Source organism: Ips typographus, unplaced genomic scaffold (genome assembly GCF_016097725.1).
Source record: "Ips typographus isolate SLU unplaced genomic scaffold, UJ_Ityp_2.0 IpsContig34, whole genome shotgun sequence".
In the NCBI taxonomy this organism is placed as follows: domain Eukaryota; kingdom Metazoa; phylum Arthropoda; class Insecta; order Coleoptera; family Curculionidae; genus Ips; species Ips typographus.
This window is the reverse complement of record NW_028098573.1, coordinates 536,935-563,109: the sequence shown is the minus strand read 5'-3', so window position 1 is coordinate 563,109 and position 26,175 is coordinate 536,935. Positions and strand designations below refer to the sequence as shown.

The window sequence follows — 26,175 nt, the reverse complement described above, 5'->3', positions numbered from 1 at the left end:
TGAAAGCATAACGCTTTGCACTTGGTACGTTTTTATTGTCTTGTAAGCAGAACGCTTTACATTTATTCGAATTAATTGTCGTTTTTTTAATTTGTTATTATTTGGTGAATTAACTTGTTCTGTCACATTCATTGCACCAGGCATCCCTTGTATCGATTAAATAATTGTCGTACGATCCTGCTGGTTTTTCTGTTGTTACAGGACTTGGTAATTCGAGAGCGAATTACGTGTCAGGTTGGCCGTGTTAGCAATCATATCAAGATGGCGAGCCTACCGTGAGAACTTCACACGGGCTCGTGGTACTTGAGGGCGTCTTTTATCAACCACTCTTGGATGGCGACATATTTATTGGTGTAAAAGGACGTCTTTGGGAATTTGCTAGGCTAAGTTATTTTAAGTGTCCTTAGCATTATTATTGTAACAGATAAGAGATAGGGGTATGTAATATGATACTTGTGAGACGGGTGCTCTTAGGATGTTTAGTTAAGGGATGGCAGAAAAGTGGAGGGCATTCTGATATTCACCAGCAGAGAGAGTGGTATATTGGAATAAGAATCATTAAATTGGTTTAGTACGGGGAAATTTGTTTTTATTCTTCCCTCAATTCTTACATATACTATACCCCGTAAAACCATCGAAAATGCAGCCACCCTGTACAATAAATTGTACAGATTTCTAGCAGACTGACTACGACTACTTTTTGAAACAAATATTGAACTGCTGAATAATTCAGAGTTATAAGTTACAAGCCCGATAAAGTCAAAATGCTCATAATTAAGTTATAAAAATAATTTACTTTTACTTGCTTAAATGAAATATCCTACAGTAGGATATATTTTGTTTTTTGTGCACATGAAAAAATGCGATATATAGGTACGTACCTAACCAATTCATTATGTAATTCTTTTCTTATGCGGCAGGCAGATGGTGATCACTTTGTTATTTAAGTCATCGTGGTAACGACGCGTCTAAAAAACGGCGTATGTATAAATATCATTGTAATTTCATTTTGACATGCAAATTTTTAGCATATGAGAATAATTAAGAAAAATGGCCATTGTTATTATAAAAGTTAAAAAGTGTACACTTGAGTTTTATATCGTGATTTTTCATTGTATGAGTAAATCGATTGATTGAAGACTTTATTAAACAAAACTGGGCTAAATACTTATTGAACACCAAAATAAGACACCGAGAAAACCCACTACACAACCCATCCAACCAACTTCTCTACGAACGTACAAACATGACCAAAATAACAGACAGACTTATACAACTACAGAACAAATGGAAGACTAATCCAAACAACTGGACAATAATAAACCCACTGTGCATAACAAGACAAACTAGACAATCCCGTTACTTCTTTCCCACTGCCACCCTACTAGTGCACTTTAACTAAGATTTTTTTTTTTGTAAATAAATTGTAAATAATTAGAAATAAGTTAACATGTATACCAAAACCATAAAAAATCCCACTGTAAACATAGGCAGAAAGACCAAGTGGTCGATAGCCTTTTTTCTATTGAAAATAAAGATTGTTTATATATATTATATATACTTATTGAACATTGACAAATAAAGACTGTATTGCACGGTCAAAATGTGAACAGACTACTTATTACCTATGCTGATTTTTATACTATTTGGAAAATAATAAGACAGATACATGGTATATTTTGAATTATACCACACGAAATAAAGAGTTACAAAAATACATCAGCTCTTGGACTAAAGCAAAAGCGAACATCGCTGCTTATTTCTACTTCGTCCGGCTGATAATCCGAATGATGACAAACTTTAGCCTTGATTAAGTTTAGTAAGGCAAAGTGAAACTAAGACAAACAATGCAAATTTGTGGAGTTATTTTTAATATGCCAGAAATGATTTAAGTTAATCATTTAATACTTGCGTTTGCATACTAATAACATATTTTTATTTTTACAGAAATCAATGAGGGTGTTTAATTGAATAATGGTAAGACTGTGCTTTAACCAAATACTAAATTTATCTACTTCTACAATCACTTAAAACTAACCAGTTTTACTAGTGATGTTCAAACTGTTGTACAAATATAAGTTACAATATATTTACTGGTTTCACAAACAAAACAGTTTAGTGGTCGCTGTAAACCTGATGTTGCAAATGCTGCCTACTGATCGCCCTACATAATATAGCTTGTACAAACACATTATGCGGATGTTTACTATTTCTTAATGAGTTCGATTGAGCCATATTGAAAATAATTAAACACTTAAATCATGTCATGTCAATAACCTATTGTTTAAATGAAGATTTAACATACTGGCAACTCTCAAGTTGAGAGGCGAGTGGTCGAGGTGTTTTCCTTAGGTCAGCTCTGCAGTGTTGATCATGGGTGTCGTTTGCCTGATGACTGTAGTGACGGCAAATTGATTCTGTAACAATATAACCACAGCAGTTTGATGCTCACATGAATCTTATCCTAAATACAGCTTAATGTTGTTTTAATCGTTTCAATGCAATAGAATACTAATAACTGAATTATAAAGATATCTTATCCCCTAGTTTACCCTGGTTAATGTAGTATAATTCTAACTAAAGGAATTTGGTTCCTTACGCACAAATCTAACTAAATATTGCAACTCGAAACTTTCGTATGTTAAGCCAACATTATAAGTCCAGATTTATAGTCGAACCAATGATATGCTAATAAAGTGGTTGACCACATTCTATGAATAGGCGTATTTATTTTATGACCTTGATCTTAGGATGGCAGTTGTTGCCCTGTGGTTCTTAACGGGCGTAGTTCGATTTCTTCTTCCTCATCTTCAGTTGGTGCCCTAGGAGTTTTTGGTTTTAATCCTTTTTTAGCGATGATATGCTTTCTAAATCGCCAAGTTCCAAAGACTATTATAGCTACTACTGCCGTGAGTATTAGTGTAGTAATCACACTTGATATTGATGCGTGATGCCTTAAGTTTTTCCAAACTGTGTGTTGAAGTTCTTCTTGGATCTTCTCTTGTTCCTCAAAGAGATAATTAATTTCTTCGTCGGGTTCTAGAATGTCCTAATTCTCCGTTGTAGAGTGAGATGTTTTGCTGTGAGGTGTGGGAGTTTTTGACAACGTCAAATTTGCCTCCACCGGCCTAATATTGTCACAAACAACATAAATTGCACTATGTTCCGTTACCTAGTCGGGCCCCGGTCTCCCCTAGTGCACTGGCTGAATCAGCAAGACCGGCAAATTGGGGTCACGATGTGGGTATTTAATCAGCGTCTCAAGCCATCGAAGATCACTGGTCTCTAGGTCGGTCTTCGAGCATCAGTCCGAACTTCCTAGTGCCCGGACGGCTCGATACCTTCTTGGAAATCCAGGCTGAAAAGACGAGAGTTCTTACGCAACCCTGAGGTGACCGTCCGAACTCTTGAACCTATCAGTACCTGAAGTAAGTCCTTTGGGCGTGTCGGTCAAAGGGGCTCCCAGCTCGTATCGAGAGGGTTTCGCTTGGCGACACTTCAAGAGGGCTTGCAGAGCCTTAAGTAAATCCTTTGGGCGTGCCGGACATAGGGGCACCCAGCTCGTATCGAGAGGGTACCGCTTGGCGGCACTTAAGAAAGCCTTACGCCCATTCCCCCACACCCACGCATCTACACACCCCCTCTCAGAAAGTGTTCCATGCGCGTCCCGCCAGCGGCGGTGCTAGCGGCCCTCCTACTCTGGGGGCAAGATCTATTCATTGTAATCCAAGTAATAAATAAACACCACATACTTAAGCTACAATCTTGTTTCTCTTCCTGCGCTACCCCCTAAACGTGACATGGTGGAGGCGCCTTGTTGAATCCCGGGGCTACTGATCTCCATATCTGTGGCCAAACCAAGCCGTACGCCCTAACAGGAATGAGAAAAGCGTACAACTTGAGATCAGCAAATCCTAGCAGCCCCTTTCAACCAAGGCACAGGAGTTCAAGCGTAGGAGACCCTTGGATGCAAGAAACAGATTACCTAACCCTTACGCTTGTAAATACAAGAAGGGAAGACACGGAGCAGCCACAAGAACCAGAAAACGATCTGGAAAATACGGTGATAGAGACAGGAACACAAATACACCCTGAAAAAGGAGATAAAGCATTAGAAGGCAAGAAGAGATCAAGGGAAATGGCGGACATTACCATTTCGACTGTAGAGGCAGGAGAAAAAACACCGGCATTACCTCAATTTATCAGCCCGCCGACGTTTAACCTGGGTAGCGATTCAGCTCCCCAATTTATCGGCACGTATGAACGGACAGCGGTGGCCAATAGTTGGAACGATGCCCTAAAAATCCTATACTTCCACTCGTACCTGCAGGGGGCTGCAAACATTTGGTATAGAGAGTATAAGGCAGCATACCCCGAAAGCAACTGGCTACACATCTGTCAGGCATTTAGAACAGAATTTAGCGACGGTAATCACAGTCGCCATCTACTGGCAAAGGTGAAGCAAAGGAAACAAAGGGACCTAGAACAGACAAAAAATTTTTTCTACGATTTACGGGTACTATACGAGGAATACAGGGAAAACCTGGACCTCGATGAATTCTTAGATATCTTTCAGAATGGGTTAAGGGACATACCAAGAGCCAAATACTACTGGCTGACAAATTTTACCAATAACCCACCCAGAAATTTGGACGAGGTCAAAAAACTTTGCGCCACTATTGACAACGCTCCTGAAGAGTGCGCAGCGCCACTTACCTTCAGACCACAGCGTCAAACAGAAGAGGAGGCGTATGTGCCAATAGCGCAAAGACAACCTCCATTTGACAATACCCGTTCGTACAGAACTCCGCCACCGCCTAGGAAAGACTATGGGCAAATAGGGCAAAGACAGCCACCCTTTTACAATTCCCGCCAGGATAGAACCCCTCCACCACCCAGGAAAGGCTATGGCACGAACCAGGCCAGTAATCCTGGAAGACAGTACCAATCTACCAGAACGTACGATAATAGGCCTAGATGCTACAACTGCGGCAGAATAGGCCACTTCGCTGCTGTTTGCAGAAGTAGACAGCAACACCCAAACTCCAGGGGATGGCAAAACTAAGCCCCGTCACCCTCTCCACTCGGGGCCCGACGTGCTACAAAATACTGTATATTAATGCTGTTGTAAACGACTGTTACGTACCGGCGATCATCGACACAGGCGCAGAGCTAAATGTGAAAAGCCATCTCCTAGTAAACAAAATACATAGAGTTAGAGACCCACCCACGTTGCTTGTGACAGCAGGCGGCCAGAAAGTAAGAAGTCTAGGCGAAACGATGGCATCACTGGAGCTCAGAGGGAACTACTTGAAAAAATTAGAAATTAAAGCAACAATATTAGAGAATACACCACAACCCCTCATTTTAGGTGTGGAATTCTTAAGAGAAATGCAGGCAGCAATTTGCTTAGTATCTAATACACTCACCTTAAATCAAGACTTGGTGTTAACGCTCGAAGGAAAGCGAAATCCTGCAAACAAAAAAACAGGCATAACACGAAGCTGGACAGAGGTGGTCCAGGAAATGCCGGGGTCCATCTTCAGTCTCCCGAGCAGCACTGCATGGGCATTTGCAGTCTCTTCAACTCCCAGTAGAGACAGAGGAGTGGGAAAAGCCATCAGGGACCATTTGGCAGATTACAACACGGAAAAACTACCCATAGGGAGCATGGTCAGTTTGTTTAAGAAAAACAGGCATACCCTACAGATGACAGTAAAAGAAGAGGGTAGCGAATATATCCCTTCGGATACGCTCCAACATTGCTGTAGAAAGTTGAAAGAGTGGGCAATACAAAATAAAATAAGTAAGGTGGCTATACCTAGACTGACATCCGCAAACAGCGAGTCAGATTGGGAGAAGCTGAAAAGCTTTCTGTATGAGGTATTCAAGGAAACAAGTGTGACAGTGCTGGTTTCAAAGAATAAAGTACCCCGACCAAGAAAGGTCAGGACACAAGTAACCAGCTCCTGGAACACCCTGCCGAACTATATAGAAAACGATGACCATTTGATAATTAAGTTAAAAGCAAAGGAAGATTACACCCTGAAGCCAGGAGAGGAAAAACCCATCGAAATTGCACCAGAAATACCCATGTCTACAGATATGAGGGTAGTACAAAACGAGGGATGGCTAGTACGCAACAACCTACTATGCAACCTAAAAAGAGGCGAAACCTCTATATCTTTGTCCCTCAAGAACATAGGGCCAACTAGAAGGGTTATTTACAAAGACACAACGGTGGCACGGCTAGAAGAGCCCAGTGGTTTGAGCACCACAGCACTCTTTACAACACAGAGAATAGACGAAGAAGTAGTGACATTAGAGGACCACAAACTGGACCACATTACGGATAAGCAGTTCAAAAAAGAACTAGAGAGTCTACTGGCTGAATATGGGGACGTGTTTTGCAAGTCACCAAAATATATGGGCAAAACACAACTGATAGAGCACAAAATATAAGTAACAGAAGATAAACCAGTGAAATGCCGCCCTTATAGAGTCTCACAATCCGAGCGAGAAATCATTGACACACAAATAAAAGAAATGCTCAATTGCGGAGTAATAAGACCATGCCACTCGCCGTGGGCAAGCCCCGTTGTACTGGTGAAAAAGAAAGATGGCACCACGAGGTTCTGCGTGGATTACAAAAGAACTATAAACCCGGTCACCAAAAAGTCGTGTTACCCGATACCACAAATCGATGACATTCTCACATACATGGGAAATGCCAAGTATTTTACAACTTTGGACATGTTCTCGGGTTACTGGCTGATTCCTATAGAAGAGTCGTCCAAACAATACACGGCTTTCACGGCACAGGGACATGGATCATACGAATTCAACGTGTTAAGCTTTGGTCTATGCAATGCACCAGCAACCTTCCAACAATTTGCAGATAAGATATTTAGAGACTTAAAGTGGAAGGACATACTAATATATCTAGATGATATTATTATTTATTCAGAAAACTTAGAGGAACACTTAGCAAAATTACAAAAAGTATTCCAGAAAATGAGAGAAGCCAATCTGACTTTAAAACCAAGTAAATGCGAATATTTGCAGGAAAAGATAAGGATTTTGGGCTACACAGTAAGCAAAGAAGGAATAAGCCCAGAGGAAGAAAAACTTGCAGGGATTAAGCAATTCCCCACACCAAAGAAAACAAAGGACCTACAAAGCTTTTTAGGATTATGCAACTTTTATAGGAAATTTATAAAGGACTACGCGGTATTGGCACGGCCCTTACATGAGGCCACAAAAAAGAACAAATTCTGTTGGGGTGAAGATCAGGTGAAAGCATTTGAACTGCTGAAAGAAAAACTTACGTCATCCCCAGTACTAAAACATTATAATCCTAATGTGGGATGTACAATGCACACGGACGCCTGTATAGACGGGATAGGGGCAATTCTGCTCCAAGAAGGCAGTGACGGTCAAGACCACCCGATAGCCTATATAAGCCGGGCCTTGTCAAAAGCTGAGAAGAACTATTCGATCAGCGAGCTGGAGCTATTAGCAGCAGTCTGGGGGATGACCTACCTAAGGCATCTAATCTATGGACACCCTGTAAAAATCGTAACAGATCATCACGCATTATGTTGGATTCACAATGTGAAAGATCACTCAAGAAGATTAGCACGTTGGGCTCTCAAGTTGGCAGAATTTGACTACACGGTAGTCTACAAAAAGGGCAGTAAGCACCAAGATGCGGACTGTCTATCACGGAACCCGGTGGCAGGGTGGAGCGAAGCCGAATTAGATGAATTAGATGATATACCCACTTTTACGATATCAACGTTAGACATAGGAGAATTGCAGAATAAAGATAAGGACATACTAGAATTAAAATCAGCAATAAGCAACCCCGAATCAACAAACGTCGACGCACTGACACGACGGAAAATAAAGAATTTTAGGCTGAGGGAGGACGTTCTGTATAGAGCAACACAAACGAAGGAAAGACTGGAACACGCACTCGTGATACCCCGGTCACTTAGGGAGGAAATTTTGTGGGAAGCTCACAACGCTCCTACCAGCGGACATATTGGGGTAACAAAAACCATAAGTAGAATGATTCCCAAATACTATTGGGATTCTATGACTAAGGACGTCAGAAATTACATTAAAGGATGTAGGGACTGCCAAGCGAGGAAAGGGCCAACAAACGATAAGCCATTAGGGTTACTCCAGCCAATAAAAGTGGGCAAAGTATTTGATAAGGTAGGAATAGACCTACTGGGACCATTCCGGAGGAGTAACCAAGGCAAGACAACGATAGTGGTGGTAACAGACTACGCGTCAAGATACGCCATCACAGCGGCCCTGCCTAACGGGAAGGCAGGACCTGTGGCAAAGTTCCTATTAGAACGTGTAATACTAATTCACGGCGTTCCTAGAAGCATCCTCAGCGATAGAGGCAAGGTATTCCAATCCGAACTAGTGCAGGAACTACAACAGATTATGGGTCTGAAAAGCACTTTTACAACGGCATACCACCCCTCGTGCAACGGCCTAACTGAACGCTTAAACAAAACGTTGGCTGACATGCTGTCTCTATACTGCAACACAGAGCAGACAGATTGGTGCACGTATCTGCCTTTCGTGACATTTGCATACAATACGGCCAAACAAAAAGCCCCTTTAAGCCTTTAAGCCCCTCCATTTCTGTGGAAAAGGCAATCTGCTGGACCTTCTGGAGGTCCTTGAAATCCACAAGGCTTCATCCAACGATAAGGTGGTCTGCCTCAATGACCAGCTTAGACATAGCTCCACTTCTTTCTTCAGATCCCTCAATTTCTAGTTCCCCAGACACTTTTCCCAGTCCCCCTACATTAGATTTCAACCCCCAATTACCCTTAATCAATTCCCACTGTTTGATACTTACGTTTGCTTTTTCCTGTGCTCAAGAACTGTGTTTAATCTGTGCTTTTGGGTCCCCAGGTTGAAGGTTGCTCATTACTTAACGTTAATCTAATTTTAATTTTGTTTCTTGCTTTCATTTGTCGACTAACCATTGCATTATTTGTTAAACCTATAATTAAGCGGTCGGATGATTGGTGTTAAGTACCAATTTAACCTAACTTTATTTGTTTACACTGTATTGTTTTGATGAGTGGACCGATCACACATGTATTGTCTGCTGTCAGCTGTCTGTCATGTCCGGCTCTGGGGGTTTTGACCTTTTCAGTTCTCTGGGGGATTTGGTTTTTTGTTTTTTGGTTTTTTCGAGTTTGGCAATATGTTGCTGCCCCCTAGACTTCCGCTTCCTGCAACCTGCCCTTGGCGTGGGTTGGAAGCCATTTTGGCCACTCCATGTCCTGCTGCACCCAAGCTATGTTGCCCTGCACGGTCACACCTCCACAGTGACAAAGGGAAAGTCGCCCCCCATTTTAATCTGTTAAATGTCGAACTTGTGAGTGTCCACCGCGGTTTTTTGTTGTGTGACGTCCCTTTCGTGTCCATTTGGTCTCCTTCAGGTAAGATATACAGTTTAGCCCCCCTTTTTTTTGACTTGCCTTTCATTTTATCTTTTTGACTTTAATTTATCTGCCGCCCCCCCATTACATATACACCCCTTCAGGACATCCTATTTCTATTCATGCTTTTTATTACAGATAAACATGCAGTTTTTACATCATTCAACTTCTTTGGGTTTTGATTAAGTTTTTTCCCCCTTCAAGAATAAAAAACCGAACAACTAACTTCATTTTTGACATCAACACTGGGTTTTGATTAAGTTTTTTTCCCCTTCGAGAATAAAAAACGGAGCAACCTGTCACCTCTGAACCAGAACTGGGTTTTTTGATCAAGGTTTTTTTCCCCCGTGCAGAATAAAAAAAACACCTTAGTACATCTGGGTTCAGCTGTCCCCCCTTTTAGAATGACAGTCAGCAGACTAGTGATCTAGTTAAGGTAGGCTTCCATATCCTTAGTTTTATAAGTATTTAATTAACACACTGTATAACTTACAGCCTCTGAAGATGGGTGTCTGAATACACCCGAAACATGTTAGGCAGATAACAACCTTTATTAATAAATATTTGTGGAGATCGACTCTGAGTTTTGCTTTCACTTACATTCATATATGAGTTTAAAAGTAACATTTGGCATTTGATTTTTAAATTGACATTGATTATAGAAATAAATGCCTTTTATGCCCGTTTCCACGGCACTCGCAAGTCAATTTTAAGGACAACTTAAGCTAAGTTGAGATTTGAATGTGACAGACTAAATGCAAAATATTACAGTCTAAACAATCCTTATCTAAGTGGTACTTAAACCCAACTTAGCGCGCGAGTGTCGAGGAAACGGACATTAGTGATACCACAGTGACACTAACTTTACTAATGCCCATTTGCACCAATGCAATTAAAATATACCTAAGCTAAAAGCCCCTATGTTGTTATGAAAATTCAATGTAAACATCAGAACATAAGTTCTACTTAGCCCGGAGTGTTTAAAAAAATTGGTGCACACGGCCATATATAATATTCCTAGAGTATACCCTTGCCTTATGTTATTCTTAAACTCATTTATCAAATAATAATATAAAGTATTGAAATTTGTTTAGGAATGCGTTTCTGAAGCAGAAAAGCAACTTTTGTTCAGACAACTGCAGAAGAAAACTCGATCCAAATACAGTCCAGAACTAAGATGCTTTGCTCTGACATTACATTTTTATTCGGCTTCTGCTTATAATTATGTAAGAAGCATGTTTGGTAAAACTGCATTGCCCCATCCACATACGTTGACAAAATGGTATAGTTCGGTTGATGGCACCCCCGGATATACTTCAGAAGCCCTTCGAGCCGTAAAATCTAAAGTAGAGGTAGAAACTAAAAAAGGAAAGAAATTGGTGGCTGGTTTGATGATGGATGAAATGTCAATCCATGAACATGTTCAGTGAAGTAGGCATGTGGGATATGTTAATTTTGGAACGGGGATGCAGGACAGTGATAATTTGCCAAAAGCTAAAAATGTGTTAGTTTTCATGTTGGTGGGCCTTAATAGTAGATGGAAAGTTCCACTAGCCTACTTTTTAATTGATTCCCTATCTGCGGAAGAGAAAGCAAACTTAGTAAGGGCCTGCTTTCTTCAGCTTGAAGGTATTGGTGTCACAACAAAAACTTTAACTTTTGACGGCTGTGCCTCAAACCTCGCTACGGCAAATATATTAGGAGCTAATTTAGATTTTTTAAATTTAAAACCTTATTTTATTAACCCTATAAATAATGAAAAAGTTCATATTATATTAGATGCATGCCACATGATTAAACTGGTACGGAAACACTTTAGGCGACTGGGGTTTTCTTTATGACCATGAAGGCAAAAAGATTAATTGGAATTTGCTCAAAAAGCTTGTTAAATTACAAGAAGAATCTGGGCTACATTGTGCAACAAGATTACGTTCTACGAAATATTAATAATATTTTTGACATTTTAAATATAAGAAACTTTCTAGGAAATACTCCTTTCAAAAGACCCCTCTTTAAGGGAAATAAGGAATTCTTAAAAACATTTATTAGGAGTTCTATTGAATATTTAAGCTCGCTAAAGGGAATTAAAGGTGAAAATATAATGGTAACTGGACGGAAAACGGGATTTCTTGGATTGATTATTTGTTTATCGAGTATTGAAAACTTATTCACTAACTTACTCGAAACAGATGTTTTACAGTTTCTGTTAACCTACAAGTTAAGTCAGGATCACTTGGAAATGTTTTTTTCGGCCATACGTAGAAGAGGTGGTTTTTCGAATAATCCGACAGCATGGCAATTCGAAACTGCCTACAAAAGGCTTCTAGTTCATTCCGAAATAGTATCTCCAAATACAGCTAACTGCTTAGCGCAGGACAACACGTCAATTTTAAATGTTACCTCTACTAAAACAGATAATAACATTGCTGGTGTAGATTTATTATATGAAGATGAAAATTTTTCAGAAGAAGCTGACTTAGATTTTATTAAAAATCTTAATAACATTCAGAATTGCTCATATATATGTGACGTTGTTGAATATATAGCAGGTTTTGTCAGCCGAAAATTAATAAAAAGTATTAATTGCAATGTTTGCTCTGCTTCTTTGATTAGTGATGCTTCTATGTCGATGCTCTTAAACAAAAAAAATAGAGGCGGCCTTTGTAAACCATCTAAAGATGTTGTTAAAGTTTGCATTGTTGCTGAAAGTGTCATCAAATCATTACAACATTTTTCTTCATCTAATATAATGGTTAAACTTGTTTCTTTGGCAATTAGAAAATTGAACATTCAGGAAATATTTTCATCTTTATCTAAACATTGCACTGACCAAGATTCGTTAGATGGTCATATTTTACAATTAATTAGATTAATTTTAAAAAACTACTTCACTGTTAGGCTTCACCACATTAACTTTTGCAAAAATGAAGTGCCAAATAGAATTAGACAAAAACTGACCAAAACTGTCATTTTCTGTCATCAGTAATGATTTTAATATTTTTAGTTTTCAATGTTCATTTAATTTTTCGCCTTTTTCTTTTTTACTTTTATTGAAAACAGGAGCTTAAATTAAGGAAATACCTAAATTTGCAACTAATGGTACAGACGATATAACATCTGTCATATTTATATGCCCAGTACCCATTTGTATATTGTTAATGATCAGTATCAAATAAATAGAAGTGATTTTTTGAATCAACAACAGTTAACACCAAGTCTGAGCCATGAAGACTGATCATATCACTGATTTGAGAACCACCCATAAAAGTTCCTCAGATATAGGAATCAATAAAATGTGGATTTATATTGTTGCCCTCGAACAAAACTACCCGTTTTGCCCTTGGAGTTGTCTCTTGCACTCTGGATCGGGAAAAAATATAACACCCTTTACTCGAATTCAACTTTATTCGGTGTTAGAACTAAACTTTAGATTGGGATTAAAACCCTAAAAGATATCAAGAACAGTGCCTATTTTTTACTTAACGCCAATAATCTCCCTTTTTTTAGGTTATAGTTACACGTTGACATTACTTTTCAAAACAAAATTTTTCAGCTAACAGATGACAGTTGAAACTAGAAAATGTACATAGATACAACATTCTCCCACCCGAGTCACTTAAAAAGTACAATCAAGTGACTCACAAATCAAATTTAAATTTACAAGTATTTTTTGGGCATCTTAGACACACGCCCGCTTCTAGTCATCTTCTGCATCACTGGAGCCGGTCTAGGGATCAGAACTTCTTGTTCTGGATCAGCCTCATCTGTACCATTCTTTTTGGAGGTGGTTTTCACGACTTGAGGAACACATTCGGACGAACTTGGTTCACATACCTTAACCTGCTGCACACATTCCAAAGGGTAAAGTCTCTGAATCGGCCGCATAAAGGTTCCTCGGTTAGTAGACACTTTGACCAAACGTACTTGTCCGTCTTTGCCAGGCATCAGCTCACAAATCCGTCCCATAGTCCAATCGAGGCGTTTCTCATTGTCATTGCCAATAAGGACAATATCACCAAGTTTAGGTTCTGTTGTACGTTTTCCCCAGTTTAGTAACTTTAACTGACCTAAATACTCAGTTCGGAATCTTCGATGTAGATCTTCTCGGATTTTCCTGAGATATACAACTCTTTTGCAAAGTGACTGACCATCTATTGCATCAATGTCACAAACGCTACTGCTCGCCTGGTCTCTCAAAAAGAACATGGGAGTGAGAGGTATTAGTTCTTCGGGATCATCTGACAAATACGTCAACGGTCTGGAGTTCACAATTGCTTCGCAATCACACAATACTGTGACTAGCTCCTCGTAATTCAACGACGCCCGTCCTAAAGTCTTACGGAGAAGTTGTTTAACAGCTCCCACTAACCTTTCCTAAAATCCTCCCCACCAGGGTGCGGACGGAGGGTTGAATTTCCAGGTAATACGTTCTATACTGGTTTCCGTAGTAATTTTATCCCAGTCCAGCTTGCTGAACAGTGTCTCTGTCCCTACGAAATTAGTCCCATTATCACTGTAAATGGTCCGTGGTCGTCCTCGTCTAGCGATAAACCTACGAAGAGCTTGAAGAAAATTAACAACCGACAGTGAAGTACACAGTTCCAAAAGATGTTTTGACTCTGTCAGCCAGTTCTTAAAGTCTTTGGAAATATCCGGAGTAACCTCAGCGTCCCAACCTATTTTCATTCCCCATGTCAGTTGCAACAGCAGTTTGGGAACCAATGTCGTAGGACAAGTAAACCCAATAGGATCAAATATTCTTTGAGCTACAGACAGCATTATTCTTTTTGTTACAGGGGTATTCAGAAATTGTTCAAAACAGTGTGACAGCGATTTATTCAAACCTAAGGTATCCTGGTCAGTGTTCCACTCCATTCCAAGTAACGCAGTCACGGGTTCGCTGTTTTCTGGTAACGTCTGATGAGAAAACTCCCACCCTCTCAAGTCAAATAATGCTTTCTCCAAAAATGTAGTGGCTTCTCGTCGAAAAGTAATCAAGCTTTCTTCATCTGGAACACTACAAACACAATTATCTACATAAAAGCTCTTACTAAGTCTTTCTAAAGTTTGTTTGGAAAACTCAAGACTACATTCCTTCAAACCTTGATTTATATGGTACTCTAAGGTAGCCCCCAACAAAAATGGACTACTTCTAATACCAAAGACTACTCGTTTGTGTCGATAAATTATTTCATTCCCTTCAGAATCGACCCATAAAAAGCGCAGAAAGTCTCGGTCAGCTTCGTGAATACTAATCTGTAGAAATGCTTTTCTTATATCTGCAGACACACCTATTTTATATTGACGGAAACGAAGAAGTATGTCTGGTATCAGCTCTACTAAGTTGGGGCCAGTCTCTAAACATTGATTCAGTGAGGGTCCCTGTTTGTCTTTGGCTGACGCGTCGAACACTGGTCTAATTCTGGTAGTGCTATTTTCCTTGACGACTGGCCTGTGAGGTAAATAATGAACCAATGAAGTTACCTGGTTTTCTCTAACTTCTTCAATGATCCCAGCTTTAATCCATTCCAAGAAAACTTCATCGTAAGGTTGCCTCAATTGACTGGTGATTAATTTCGTCAAAGTGTTTTTCAAACGTTTTTGTGCCAGCTCATAATTTGAAGGCAATGGCGGATGTCCATCTACCCAGGGAAGCCTTACTTTATAACGACCCCTTGGTGTAACTTGAACAGATTCTAAAAAGAGCTGTACTGCCGCCGAAGCTTGTTCTCTTCGAGAGCGTTGTTCATAAGGGTCACGAATTCCTAAAGTATCTAAATCCCATAGTTGGGACAGTAAAGCATCATTTATAAGTAAACTTATAGCACTTAAAGTGTGTCCTAAAGGTCTATCAATTGGTACCTTTCCCATCAGGGTCCAACCAAGTAGCATTTCCACAGCAACTAAACCGGTTGTCAGCTTAAGGGTACGTCCAGTATACAGCTTCCCAGCTACATCCGACCCTATCAACACCTCTATGGGGCCTGGAGTATTAAAATCAGAGAGGGGAATGTCCTTCTGCCTCAAATCGTCCATCCAGGGTCCATAAAAAACAGGCAAAACATCTGTACAAATAACATTTTGAGATAAAGCTTCTAAAGTACACTTGTAATTTCCTTGACTTAAACAAATATCATAAACATTGTGGTTCTGTTCAGATGACACTCCTCCAAACAAACAGTGGCGTATTTTAAAATTCTGTTTTATAGAAAATCCTAATGAGTCTGCTGTGGCTTTTAGTATGTAACTGTTATGTGAACCAGTGTCAATAAGTACCCTCACGCTTTTGGAACCATGTGGACCATTCAAGTTAACCTTCAAAGTCTGCAAAAATACATGAGAACCCGTCCCATTAGTACAAGTCAAAAAATCGTTGGACGTCGACGCGGGAGTTTCGTCGGCTTTCAGCTCTGTCACTGCTTTTCCACCTGTTGATAGACTGAAACACATAAGGGTTACATGTGACTTTCCACAAATTATGCATTTAACCCTGGCATGGCACTGCCGTGACTGATGACCCAACTTCAAGCATCGAAAACAAGCCCTCATGGAAGACAACAACTCTTTCCTCTTCTCCAAAGTCATACCTTGGGCTTTAAAACAGTTTAGGCTGTCATGACAACTGTTGCAAAATACACATTTATTTGGTTCTCGTTGTGGTGGACTTGGCTTCTGGTTTGACTGCACCAACAGTGCACTGGCACTAGGCTGTCGACGGGAGTTTGCTTTCACAGGGGTCTCTTGAAAATTGTCCACAGTTTCACTACGTAGACCAAATCCCTGTGCTGCAAGAACAATGCGTTGCTCATTATTAACCTCATTTCGCAGAAAATGTAGCAAATGTTTTAGTTTGGCCTCGAGACTGACTGCTTCAACATCTGGTGGCTCTGATGGTATACTACTACTAATAAACGATCGCTGCCACACTCTTAATAAGTCCTCAGGTAGGCAAGACTCAATCAAAGGAAACAACACTGCTGAATATCCACTTGTGGTAATGCCTAAAGTCTCCAAAGCACGAATTTGTGTTTCCAGGCCATCATAAAGTGAACATACGTCTATATTATTACTAGAGGTAGCATTGTTAATAATAAGCTGCAGCAGACCACGTATATACACCTCTATTTGCAAATCTTCCCTGCCAAAACGAGATTTTAGTGACTCAACGATCTTAGGATAATTTTCTTTAACAGCAGGGAAACTTTCTACTAGTAACCTGGCTCTACTGCCAGGAACAGTAGCCTGAATAAGGTATTCAATTTTATCATTGCAATCAATGTCAGGGTCTTCATGAACTTTGCGAAATTGTGACCAAAATGGTAACCATTCCTTGATATTACCGGAAAATGTCTTAAATTCAATAACAGGCAACTTAAACTTATGTTTACCTTGTAACGGTGCAACACTATTGGTTTCCGGGTGTCCTGAAGCTGTATGGTATCCATTTCTATCTTTCTGCATGAGGGATTCGTAACGTAAACTTAATAAGGAGAATCTCTTCATGTAGTTATCACATGCTTCTAACTCCGTCATTATGAGGTCCTCTTCAGTATCTTCGCTCAACAGTAGATCATATATTTCCTCATTGAGAGCTTTTAGCTTCTCAGCTTTATTATTCAACATGTCGAAGGCCACTCGAACATCTAAGTTCACCTCTTCACCAGTTAGTAGCTCTTCCAAATCATTGGCACTCTTTGTAAACATAGTACGCAGAATTTTTCTATTCTTCCTTAGCTGCTCCATACTATATCCCCAAAAGCTCAAAAAATACACTACAAAACTGTCCAACCCCAACCAAAGTCACAAGAGTCCTGTCACGGTCGCCACTAATGTTGCCCTCGAACAAAACTACCCGTTTTGCCCTTGGAGTTGTCTCTTGCACTCTGGATCGGGAAAAAATATAACACCCTTTACTCGAATTCAACTTTATTCGGTGTTAGAACTAAACTTTAGATTGGGATTAAAACCCTAAAAGATATCAAGAACATGTGCCTATTTTTTACTTAACGCCAATAATCTCCCTTTTTTTAGGTTATAGTTACACGTTGACATTACTTTTCAAAACAAAATTTTTCAGCTAACAGATGACAGTTGAAACTAGAAAATGTACATAGATACAACATATATCTTCTCAAATTTGATTAGTAAAACTCTAGGCAAAGCTTTTTTGTGTTAAATAAGCTGCAATACATTTCTTTAAATGGCTGAAATGTTGTTTAAAATATGTCATATTGCTTTAAAACAATAAAATGGGAACTATATAATTGATGCTTTTCAGATTTAATAATAGCGTTTTTTTTTAAGTAAACGCTTTGAAAATGTGCTCGTATGTACATTTTGTTACGTTAATAAAAATTTCAATTGCTACCGTTTTTTATTAATCTCATATTAAGCCAACTTCAAGTAAAAGTCGTCGTTTTCTCGGTCTCCTTCCATATAGCAGCGTAACTTTTTGCCCGGAATATACTCTCTCTCTCTCGGACCTCTCTTACTAATGTTGGCCGCACGCTCCGTCGTGCTTTCGTGAAGCGAAGGCCAGTCCATAAGTTAAGAGGTCGATGGATGCATCAGCAAAGATTATTCAGGTTAGGTATGAAATTGCCTAATTGTCATTGTAATCTTACCTGGGCTAGCAGGCGTTGTGTGCATTATGACCATTGAAAAATATACATTTACGTGAATTCAGTGTATAATCTTCACCAATTATTAGACTATTGTAATAAAAATACAATTATTTTAGCTGCATGTTAATTTTTCTGACACAACAAAACAAAAACAAAAGCTAAGTGACAAGTTGGCATTTGACATCACAACAGATCCAATTTGCCCTATCAGCGGAACTTGTTTTCTCAATGCGATACGCCGGGTGACGTCACAGTGGATGCTCGGGTGCACAATATGCACTTAATACCCAAGGAATTACAGGCGTTGTCCGTGGTTTGGTATTACTATTTGATAGTCCATCTTCACAGAGTGGAGACATTACATTCTTCTGAGATAATATAGAACTGAACTCGAGCAATATTCGATAATTATTTCTAACAATTTTGTATAAAAATAGTTGCTTGACTTACTTGCACTACATGACTTAAGTATAAACATTGGGTATTCCTAATTAAAGGGTTAGGTATGCAATATAAAACTTGCTAGGTGAACTTTTGCCAGTACATACATATAACTTAACATTTTATGCAGGCTAAAAGCCCACACAACTCACACCTGTACTTTCCGGTTTCTTTTTTTGAATGTGGTAATTGTAAAAGTTGGCTATAATACAATATATAAATTTTTATTCAAAAACATAGAAGCCTTTGAGCCAATTATCAACATTTTATAGGCAATTTCAAAGCTTCAAAACCATTTTTACCTGGAAATGTAAAAATCAAAAACAACAATCATGAAACTCGACTAAAAGGCTTAATTTTTGGCTTTTAAGATACATTTTAAACTATACTAACTACCAACAAGAAAATGATAGCCGAAATCTGGAACATTAATAGATGATAGACCAATTACAGATTTCTGAGCCATTTTCAACATTTTGAAGGCAATTACAAAGCTGAAAAACTACTTTTTTATGTGGAAATGTAAATCTCAGTGACAACAATCATGAAACTTGACTAAAACCCTTAATTTTTGGTTTTAAAGGTAGATTTTAAAGGGTATCAATAAAGAAATGTTAGTCAAAACCTTGGAAATAGACTTGATAACTTATTTGCAATTTTTATTATTTAATATCCGACAGGGCTATGGATTCATCAATAATGACACCTATTAAGATCAATTATCTACGAAATAATGTCTAGGGCGTTATTTTTTATAATGCCCTTAGACTCTTTATTTAAAGTAGATTTCCCCTACAATTTTTCTTAAAACTACCTAGATGAAACATATCCAAAAAGTTTTTTGACGCAAACAAAATTACAATAAGCATTTTTACATAGTTCATGAAAAGTTAAGATTTTAACTATTCATTTATTTACTCGTAGTTTATTGCCATACATTTTCGAATGTAAAAATTTTCATTTATTTTTAGTCGCAATTTTGTCGAAAACGGGGCATGCTACATTATGTCATTCATTTAACAACCCTTTTTTATAATCAATACTTCTATCCAAGAATTAAATAAAATATAGAGTGTACCTCTTAAAAAACAGACCACTTTTCCATGCCACATTTGTCTGCGACACCCTGTACAATCCTAATTTTACAATGTGCCTACATTAGCCCCAAGATTTCATTATAATCGAATAAAAAACCAACCCGAATCTTTCCGAAGGAGTAGAAAAACATACTGGCAGAAAATTAAAAAACTATCACGGTACTAGAAAACAAATCCGCTAGGGACAATAATCGAAAATGGCACCGAACAATACACAGACCAAGACAAAGCTAACGCATTTGCCAGACATTTTCAAACATTTACTAACCCTAACTTTAATGATCAAAACTGGACCATAACTTATGGTACATCATCGTAATCAGAAAACTAGGCTCTATTACAATATGCCAAAATTCAATATGGCCGTAAAAATTAAAGTTGATGATGGTAACTAGAAAACGAAACGTCGGATATCAAAAATGATAATGCCTCGTTGTTTGGAGGAAAAGCGACAATGGTAAGTCATGTGAAATAAGCTTTCCATTAACGTATAAAAGTTGATTACTTAAGTAGTATCGTTTGGCCCCCAAAGGCCGTCAACATTGACCACTTTTGTCGGTGTATCCTTTAGTTTAAGCCTCAACAACTCGTTTAATTGCACTAATTTTGGTAGAGTTTTATACGTATAGAGTTTAATAAGCTTTCTAAAAATATCTCAACTTGAGTTCATCGTAGTGTAGTTTTGTTTTTGTTTATGTATGTTCCTTCTTCAAGTGAACTCTATTAATTTAACTGGTGGAAAAGTCAAACCCACAACTAATAATCTTAAAGCTTTGCATATCCGATATACTGGCTCATCCGATTGTCCCTTATGCCACAGTAATCAGGTTCAGGTATCGACGTTAGTGGTCGTCCAACCAAAAAATTCCCAGGAATTAATAGCTGCATATCTTCGGGATCAGATGATAGCGGACTGATCGGTCTCGAATTTAAAATGGCCTCAATTTGTGTCACTATTGTCATAAAATTTTCATAGTCTAAATGTATAGTTCTAATAACATGCTTGAAATGAAATTTGAAGCTTTTAACCCCCGCCTCCCACAGACCACCAAAATTAGGGGCACGAGGAGGAATAAAATGCCAACTGACAACCTCATTAGCCAAATAATTTTGAAATTTAGGAGAATTTTATTTTCAAAAAGTGCTAAATATATTATTGGCACCCAAAAATGTAGTTCCGTTATCCGAATACATGCTCTGGGGTTTTCCACGACGAGAGATAAATCACTTAAGCGCAGCAATGAATGCCTCACTATCCAAACTTTTAATAAGTTATAGATGTATCGCCTTGATAGCCAAGCAAATGAAAACACACACATATGCTTTGACAAGCTTAAGTTCCCTGCTCTTACGATCCTTAAGCAAAAAATATCCAGCGTAATCATAACTAGTATGAGCAAACGGATAGTGTTGAGTTCCCCTCTCTTTTGGTAGATTACACATTAAGTACCTAGTTACTAACTTGACGTTTACGTTTGACGTTTGACAAGACAATGACATCTGATTTTCCGCGTTTTTGTTTTTGACCGTTGACTTTTATTATTAGGTTTTAGCGGCTTGGTTGTTGAAAACTTTTGGTTTGCTTGTAAATGTGCCTGAGTGCATCCTTTTTTAATACAATAAACAAGTCCACAAATGCTAATAAATCGTGTCTTCATTACTTTCACATTATTAACTTGGTCAATTTATTCTTATTGTGTAAAATAATAGCATGTTTTCTTGAAAAGGGCAAATTTTACTTAGTAAGTCTACCACCCACTCGGAGTATGCCTTCTTGATCAAGAAACGGGTTTAAGGATAAAATGTGACTATTATTTGAGACGTTTACTTTTCATTAAGTCAGATAATTCTTTTTGAAATGATTGCTGTTGGAAAATTTTTACCAAAGTCAATAAGCTCTGATCAAGTTTATTTGTTGTGATTGCAGCTACTAATTTTTCATTTGGATGTTGTAAATTGAAAATAATGGGGATGTTGTAAATAAAATAATTAATTTTGCATAAAGCTACCACTCTTTTTAATTTGGTTAAACTAGAAAATTTTGAAAATAAGTTTAGATCAAATACGTTTACTGCAAAATGCATATGTACTCGTTCTTCAGGAATGGTTTTAAGGTCTCCGGAATCTTTTAAATTTACAGGCCATTTTGAAACATCAGATTTCATCCAAGAAGGTTCCTCAAACCATAAAATACCTTTTAGACAACTCTTCTGCAGATAAGCCCCTTGAAATATGATCTGCTGGATTGTCTTGTGATTTAACATGAAACCATTCATCGATGTTACAGTTTTCCTGGATAAAAGACACTCTATTGGACACAAACGTTTTCCGTTTCTCAGGTAAATCTTTTATCCAACACAAGGTGATCATGGAATCACTCCAAAAAAAAAACATTAATTAAAATCAACATTTACTGATCGTTTTACTTTTTGCGTCAATTTGCATGCCAAAACCACACTGAGCAGTTCAGCAGAGTGACTGAACGAAGTGGTGCTACTTTACTTTTAGCAGTTAATAACTTGCCTGAATACTCTTCATTATCTATTTTGCTCCGAATGTAGATGCATGTTCCATATGCCCTTTCTGAAGCATCGGCGAAAGCATGTACTTCTACATATCGAGAATTGAAATAAAAAAAACTTGCCGTGGAATCTGCAATTTATTAGGATGAACAATGTCTTATATTGTAAATAAAATCCATTTTTCTAGTAATGATTCTGACATTTCCTCATCCCAAGACAGTTTTTCTTTCCAGAGCAACTGCAAAATAATTTTAGCTCAAATTCTTATTGGCCCTAAAAGACCTAAAATATCTAAAATCTGGCTAGTTATTGACAAACTCAATCGTTTTGTCACAGATTCAAATAAACTAAATTTCCTAATGTTGTACTGAATTTTATCACTTTGAGGTTTCCACTAAATGCCTAAAGTCTTGTTATTTTCAGCTTCACCAAACACTAAAATACTGGCCTCTAAATCTCTGTTTACATTAAAATTCTCTAATAATTCTGATCGATATGAAAGATACTTTTGTAAATCAAATCCTGAATTAGACAAAATCTCACTGACCTCGTTTTGAATCTTTAACAATTCCTCCTTTGAATGTGATCCAGTTAACATATCATCTATGTAACAACAGTTTTGTACTTCGTTGCTTGCTAAAGGGCGGGTATCTTCTAATGTGAGTTGGTAGAGACACCTAATGGCTAAGAATGGAGAGGATGCCAATCCATAGGTGATCACATTCAGTTCGTAACACTTAAGAACATCTGTGGGGTCGCTACGCCAAAATATTCTTTGATATTTTCTATCAGACTTATTAATCAAAACTTGTCTGTACATTTTTGATATGTCTGCGTTTAAGACATATTTGTGAATGGTGGGTCCTACCACTTGAGTGTCATTTGATGACAAATTATTATCAGTGATACCAGATCCGTTAAAAACTACTCTTAAACGGGTTGTTAAACTATCTTCACCAATTACTGCGTGGTGGCTCACAGAATAAGCATTACCACAGCTACCATCACCTAATTCGTCTATATTTGCACTCAAAAAAGTCATATGACCTAATCTTTCATACTCCTCCATAAAGCTATTGTACTCATTTCTTAACTTAGAACATTTTGAAAGACGATTTTCTAAAGAATAATAATTTTTTAAGGCCATATCTTTTGAATAACATAGTTGAGCATTATGTTTAAAAGGAATTCTAACTACCAACCGTCCTCGAGAATGTCTGTAGTAATTATTTTAAAAATGGGATTCTGCAAAATTATCAACCACATTCTTTACATCACATTCTTCGATTGCCCAAACTTTGGTAAGATTTTCATTTGCATTTGCATTTTCATTTGCATTGCACTTCACTTTTACAAATGAAGACCACACCAAATCTACCTAATAGGTGCTACTACAAATGCTGAGTCGTCATTTCTACCCTAGTTCAAAAATCTAGTTAAAATTTAAACAAGACTGTAAGGAATTAAAACCTTTAAACTGGTTTTTCTCGAAATCGATTTTTTTGACAAAGCGCCTTTTTCCCCTGTGGTCTTCAAATCGAAATATTAATGTCACCTCCTATTAGCCAGCCTAATTTGCTAAAGTGCCCAATTTTCCCAATTTAATTTGATTGGTTAGCAAAATGTCATAAAAAATACTTACACCACATAACATGTCAATATCTTTACTGATGTTAAAGTCAGGATCGGCTAGATTTACATGCTCCGGTATCGAAATGCAACTTGAATCAAATGATCTTATCGGCATCGCTTCAGTAATTTTCGGTAAACTAAACAATTTGCTTCTGTTTGGAAACTCCCGATGCGTGATTTTAATGTACACCTAGTTTTATATCTACCTTGCAAAAAGGTATTACTTCCAACACCCGAAACAGAATAATTAAGTTCTTTTTTATGAAAACCAATTTTATTACAAAAGCTCCCAGTAATGAAATTTGATTGTGAGCCTTGATCTAGTAAAACAGTCGCCTTAAACTGTAATCCTTTATTTAGGATGAAAACAGAAGCAGTAGACAACAGCGCATATTTATTAGCCCGACTTATTAACGTAGTTTGAGGCGAGACAAGGGCCGCATTCGTTTTCGCGCTCCATGGAGCGAGCAGAGCGTTTTTGACGTCACAATGACGTAATTTGACAATTGGTCAAATTATGGTTTTCCCAAATTACGTCATCGTTACGTCAAAAAAGCTCTGCTCGCTCCATGGAGCGCGAAAACAAATGCGGCCAAGGTCATCGTTGCGTTGAATACTGTTTCTATCTTCAACCGGGTCGTGATTATTCGCAATGTTTATGTGCGCCCTTCTCTCGTCTGCTCGAACCGCTCGGCCTGCGTTTATTTCTCTTGCTGCAGCACATATTCTACAATTTTCAAATGCATGTTTTGGATTCAAACAGTTTAGATACAGTTTCAGCCTTACCGCTTTGTGCTTTCTTTTATTAGGATCAAATTTTAAAAATGAATTGCATCTAAATATTGAATGACTTGATTTACAGTAAAAACAAGTAAATTTGTTATTGCTATTTGTTAGTAATGAGTACGATTTTTGAACTTTTAATTAAAATTTCTATTATTGTTTCATTTTGATTTTTATTACTTTTTGTACTCACAGTTTCACGTTTCTCTAAAAACTCACATTTCTCTTTAACAAAAACGAGCTGGGTGGTCAAGTTTTGTAACCATTAAATAAACAAGTAACACTGACCACTGATCTGTGGGTTGATTTAATGCTTTTAAACCTTAAACATTTTTATTAAATAAATCAAATAAGCTACGCAATTCAGTATGTGATTCTTTGACTACCGAAGGCGCTTTAAATAAACCATTGACAAAATTAAAAATAATTAGTCTATTATTTTCGTAGCTGTCTTTTAACATGTTTAAGGCAATACTATAATTATCTTTTGTAGTTTTAATGTACTCTAACATCAAGGTGTGCTTTTAAATAATAAAACTTGTGCAATTCATCCATTGATGAGTTTTGATCAATTATTGAATAAAATGCGTCTCGAAATTCCAACTTGAGAATTGTTTATAATGTTTGGTAATTTTATTGAAAACCCCGTAACACGTCGCTGGGAATTATGTGATTTCGGTCGGGAGATGTTATCAATTGACTCTATTTTATGATGATTTGACAATATCAGTGAAGCACGCGCACTTATTTCATAAAATAAATCTTAAAATTGATATCTTCCTGGTTTTTCTTGACTAATATTATCAGCTGATAATGCCAATTCATCATCGGTGTCAATAACAATTATATTTCGTCCTGGTGGTCCCCTAAACTCATCACACAATGGTTGAGTGCGTGCTAAACGACTATCTAATTGCAATAAAGACTACACATAACTTATCGCGGGCGAACCTCCGCGATGTTGCCGACTTTTTAAAGAGTTAGCAATCTAGTAACGAAGGAATTTTTTTTTGTTAAACCAAACCTCACCAATTATATCGCTGTTTACCGAATGATGCGATATCAATGGTGCTGTTCCTAGATTTTGGGACGCCATTTGAACGTTCTAGCTTATATAGTTGAGTACAGATGTCACTACATGTGGTACAACAGCTATAGGTTATAGTTAATAGGTTGAACGGTTCGGCCGCTAGGAAGCGTCAAATTTGACTCGTTTTTTTATGTCTTTTTTGGTGCATCTTTTCTTACAATCGTCAATAACTAGGTTATTTGCAACACTTTGTATAAACTTTTGTAAGTCAATGAATAGCCAATGAAATAAGCTTTCTATTGACGTATAAAAGTTGATTGGTTAGTGCTACGGATTCGAAGCTAGAGAGAGTCAACATTTTTAGAGTGAAATTATATAATTTATAATTCTTCGTTGTTTTCCAATGGATTTAATTTATGTTTAAATTTAAATGGAAGAAGTTTAAAAATTATTTATAATATAATTAGTACGAAATAGTATTTTTTTATTTGTTTACTTTTAATACTAATGCTAATAGTTCGGTAGCGGGTTAAAATTCAGGTTAGCTTAGTTAATTAGTTAGATTAG

The 26,175-nt window shown here is 37.7% G+C and overlaps 3 protein-coding genes and 1 long non-coding RNA gene across 4 annotated transcripts in view; 1 reads left to right on the top strand and 3 right to left on the bottom strand.

The window, feature by feature from the left end:
* The window catches only part of LOC145739682 (uncharacterized), a 242,805-nt gene that overhangs the window by 123,095 nt on the left and 93,535 nt on the right, over positions 1 to 26,175 (top strand). The gene's annotated exons all lie outside the window — the stretch shown is intronic.
* LOC145739692 (uncharacterized) lies at positions 2,138 to 5,215 on the bottom strand. The gene is made up of 4 exons (XR_014181177.1): positions 5,147 to 5,215; positions 4,717 to 5,099; positions 3,753 to 4,480; positions 2,138 to 3,699 (listed from the first exon to the last, which is right to left on the bottom strand). It is a non-coding gene; the product is annotated as an uncharacterized LOC145739692 (long non-coding RNA).
* On the bottom strand, positions 13,137 to 17,222 carry LOC145739703 (uncharacterized). Its single transcript, XM_081995000.1, has 4 exons — positions 14,531 to 17,222; positions 14,324 to 14,488; positions 13,907 to 14,245; positions 13,137 to 13,807 (listed from the first exon to the last, which is right to left on the bottom strand). The coding sequence occupies exons 1-4, from the start codon at positions 17,220 to 17,222 to the stop codon at positions 13,137 to 13,139; spliced, it is 3,867 nt and encodes a 1,288-aa protein (XP_081851126.1).
* On the bottom strand, positions 22,558 to 23,232 carry LOC145739702 (uncharacterized). The gene has a single exon (XM_081994999.1). It carries the CDS (start codon positions 23,230 to 23,232, stop codon positions 22,558 to 22,560), a length of 675 nt encoding a protein of 224 aa, XP_081851125.1.

What these genes read in the sequence shown, in the direction of transcription:
- LOC145739703 (XM_081995000.1), bottom strand. Translation starts at nt 17,222, where the DNA reads ATGGAGCAGCTAAGGAAGAATAGAAAAATTCTGCGTACTATGTTTACA. An exon ending in ACAAACTTTAGAAAGACTTA is followed by an intron (nt 14,489 to 14,530) that starts GTAAGAGCTTTT and finishes GTAGTGTTCCAG; the next exon opens with ATGAAGAAAGCTTGATTACT. An exon ending in TACGGAAACCAGTATAGAAC is followed by an intron (nt 13,808 to 13,906) that starts GTATTACCTGGA and finishes GTAAGACTTTAG; the next exon opens with GACGGGCGTCGTTGAATTAC.
- LOC145739702 (XM_081994999.1), bottom strand. Translation starts at nt 23,232, where the DNA reads ATGGAGGAGTATGAAAGATTAGGTCATATGACTTTTTTGAGTGCAAAT.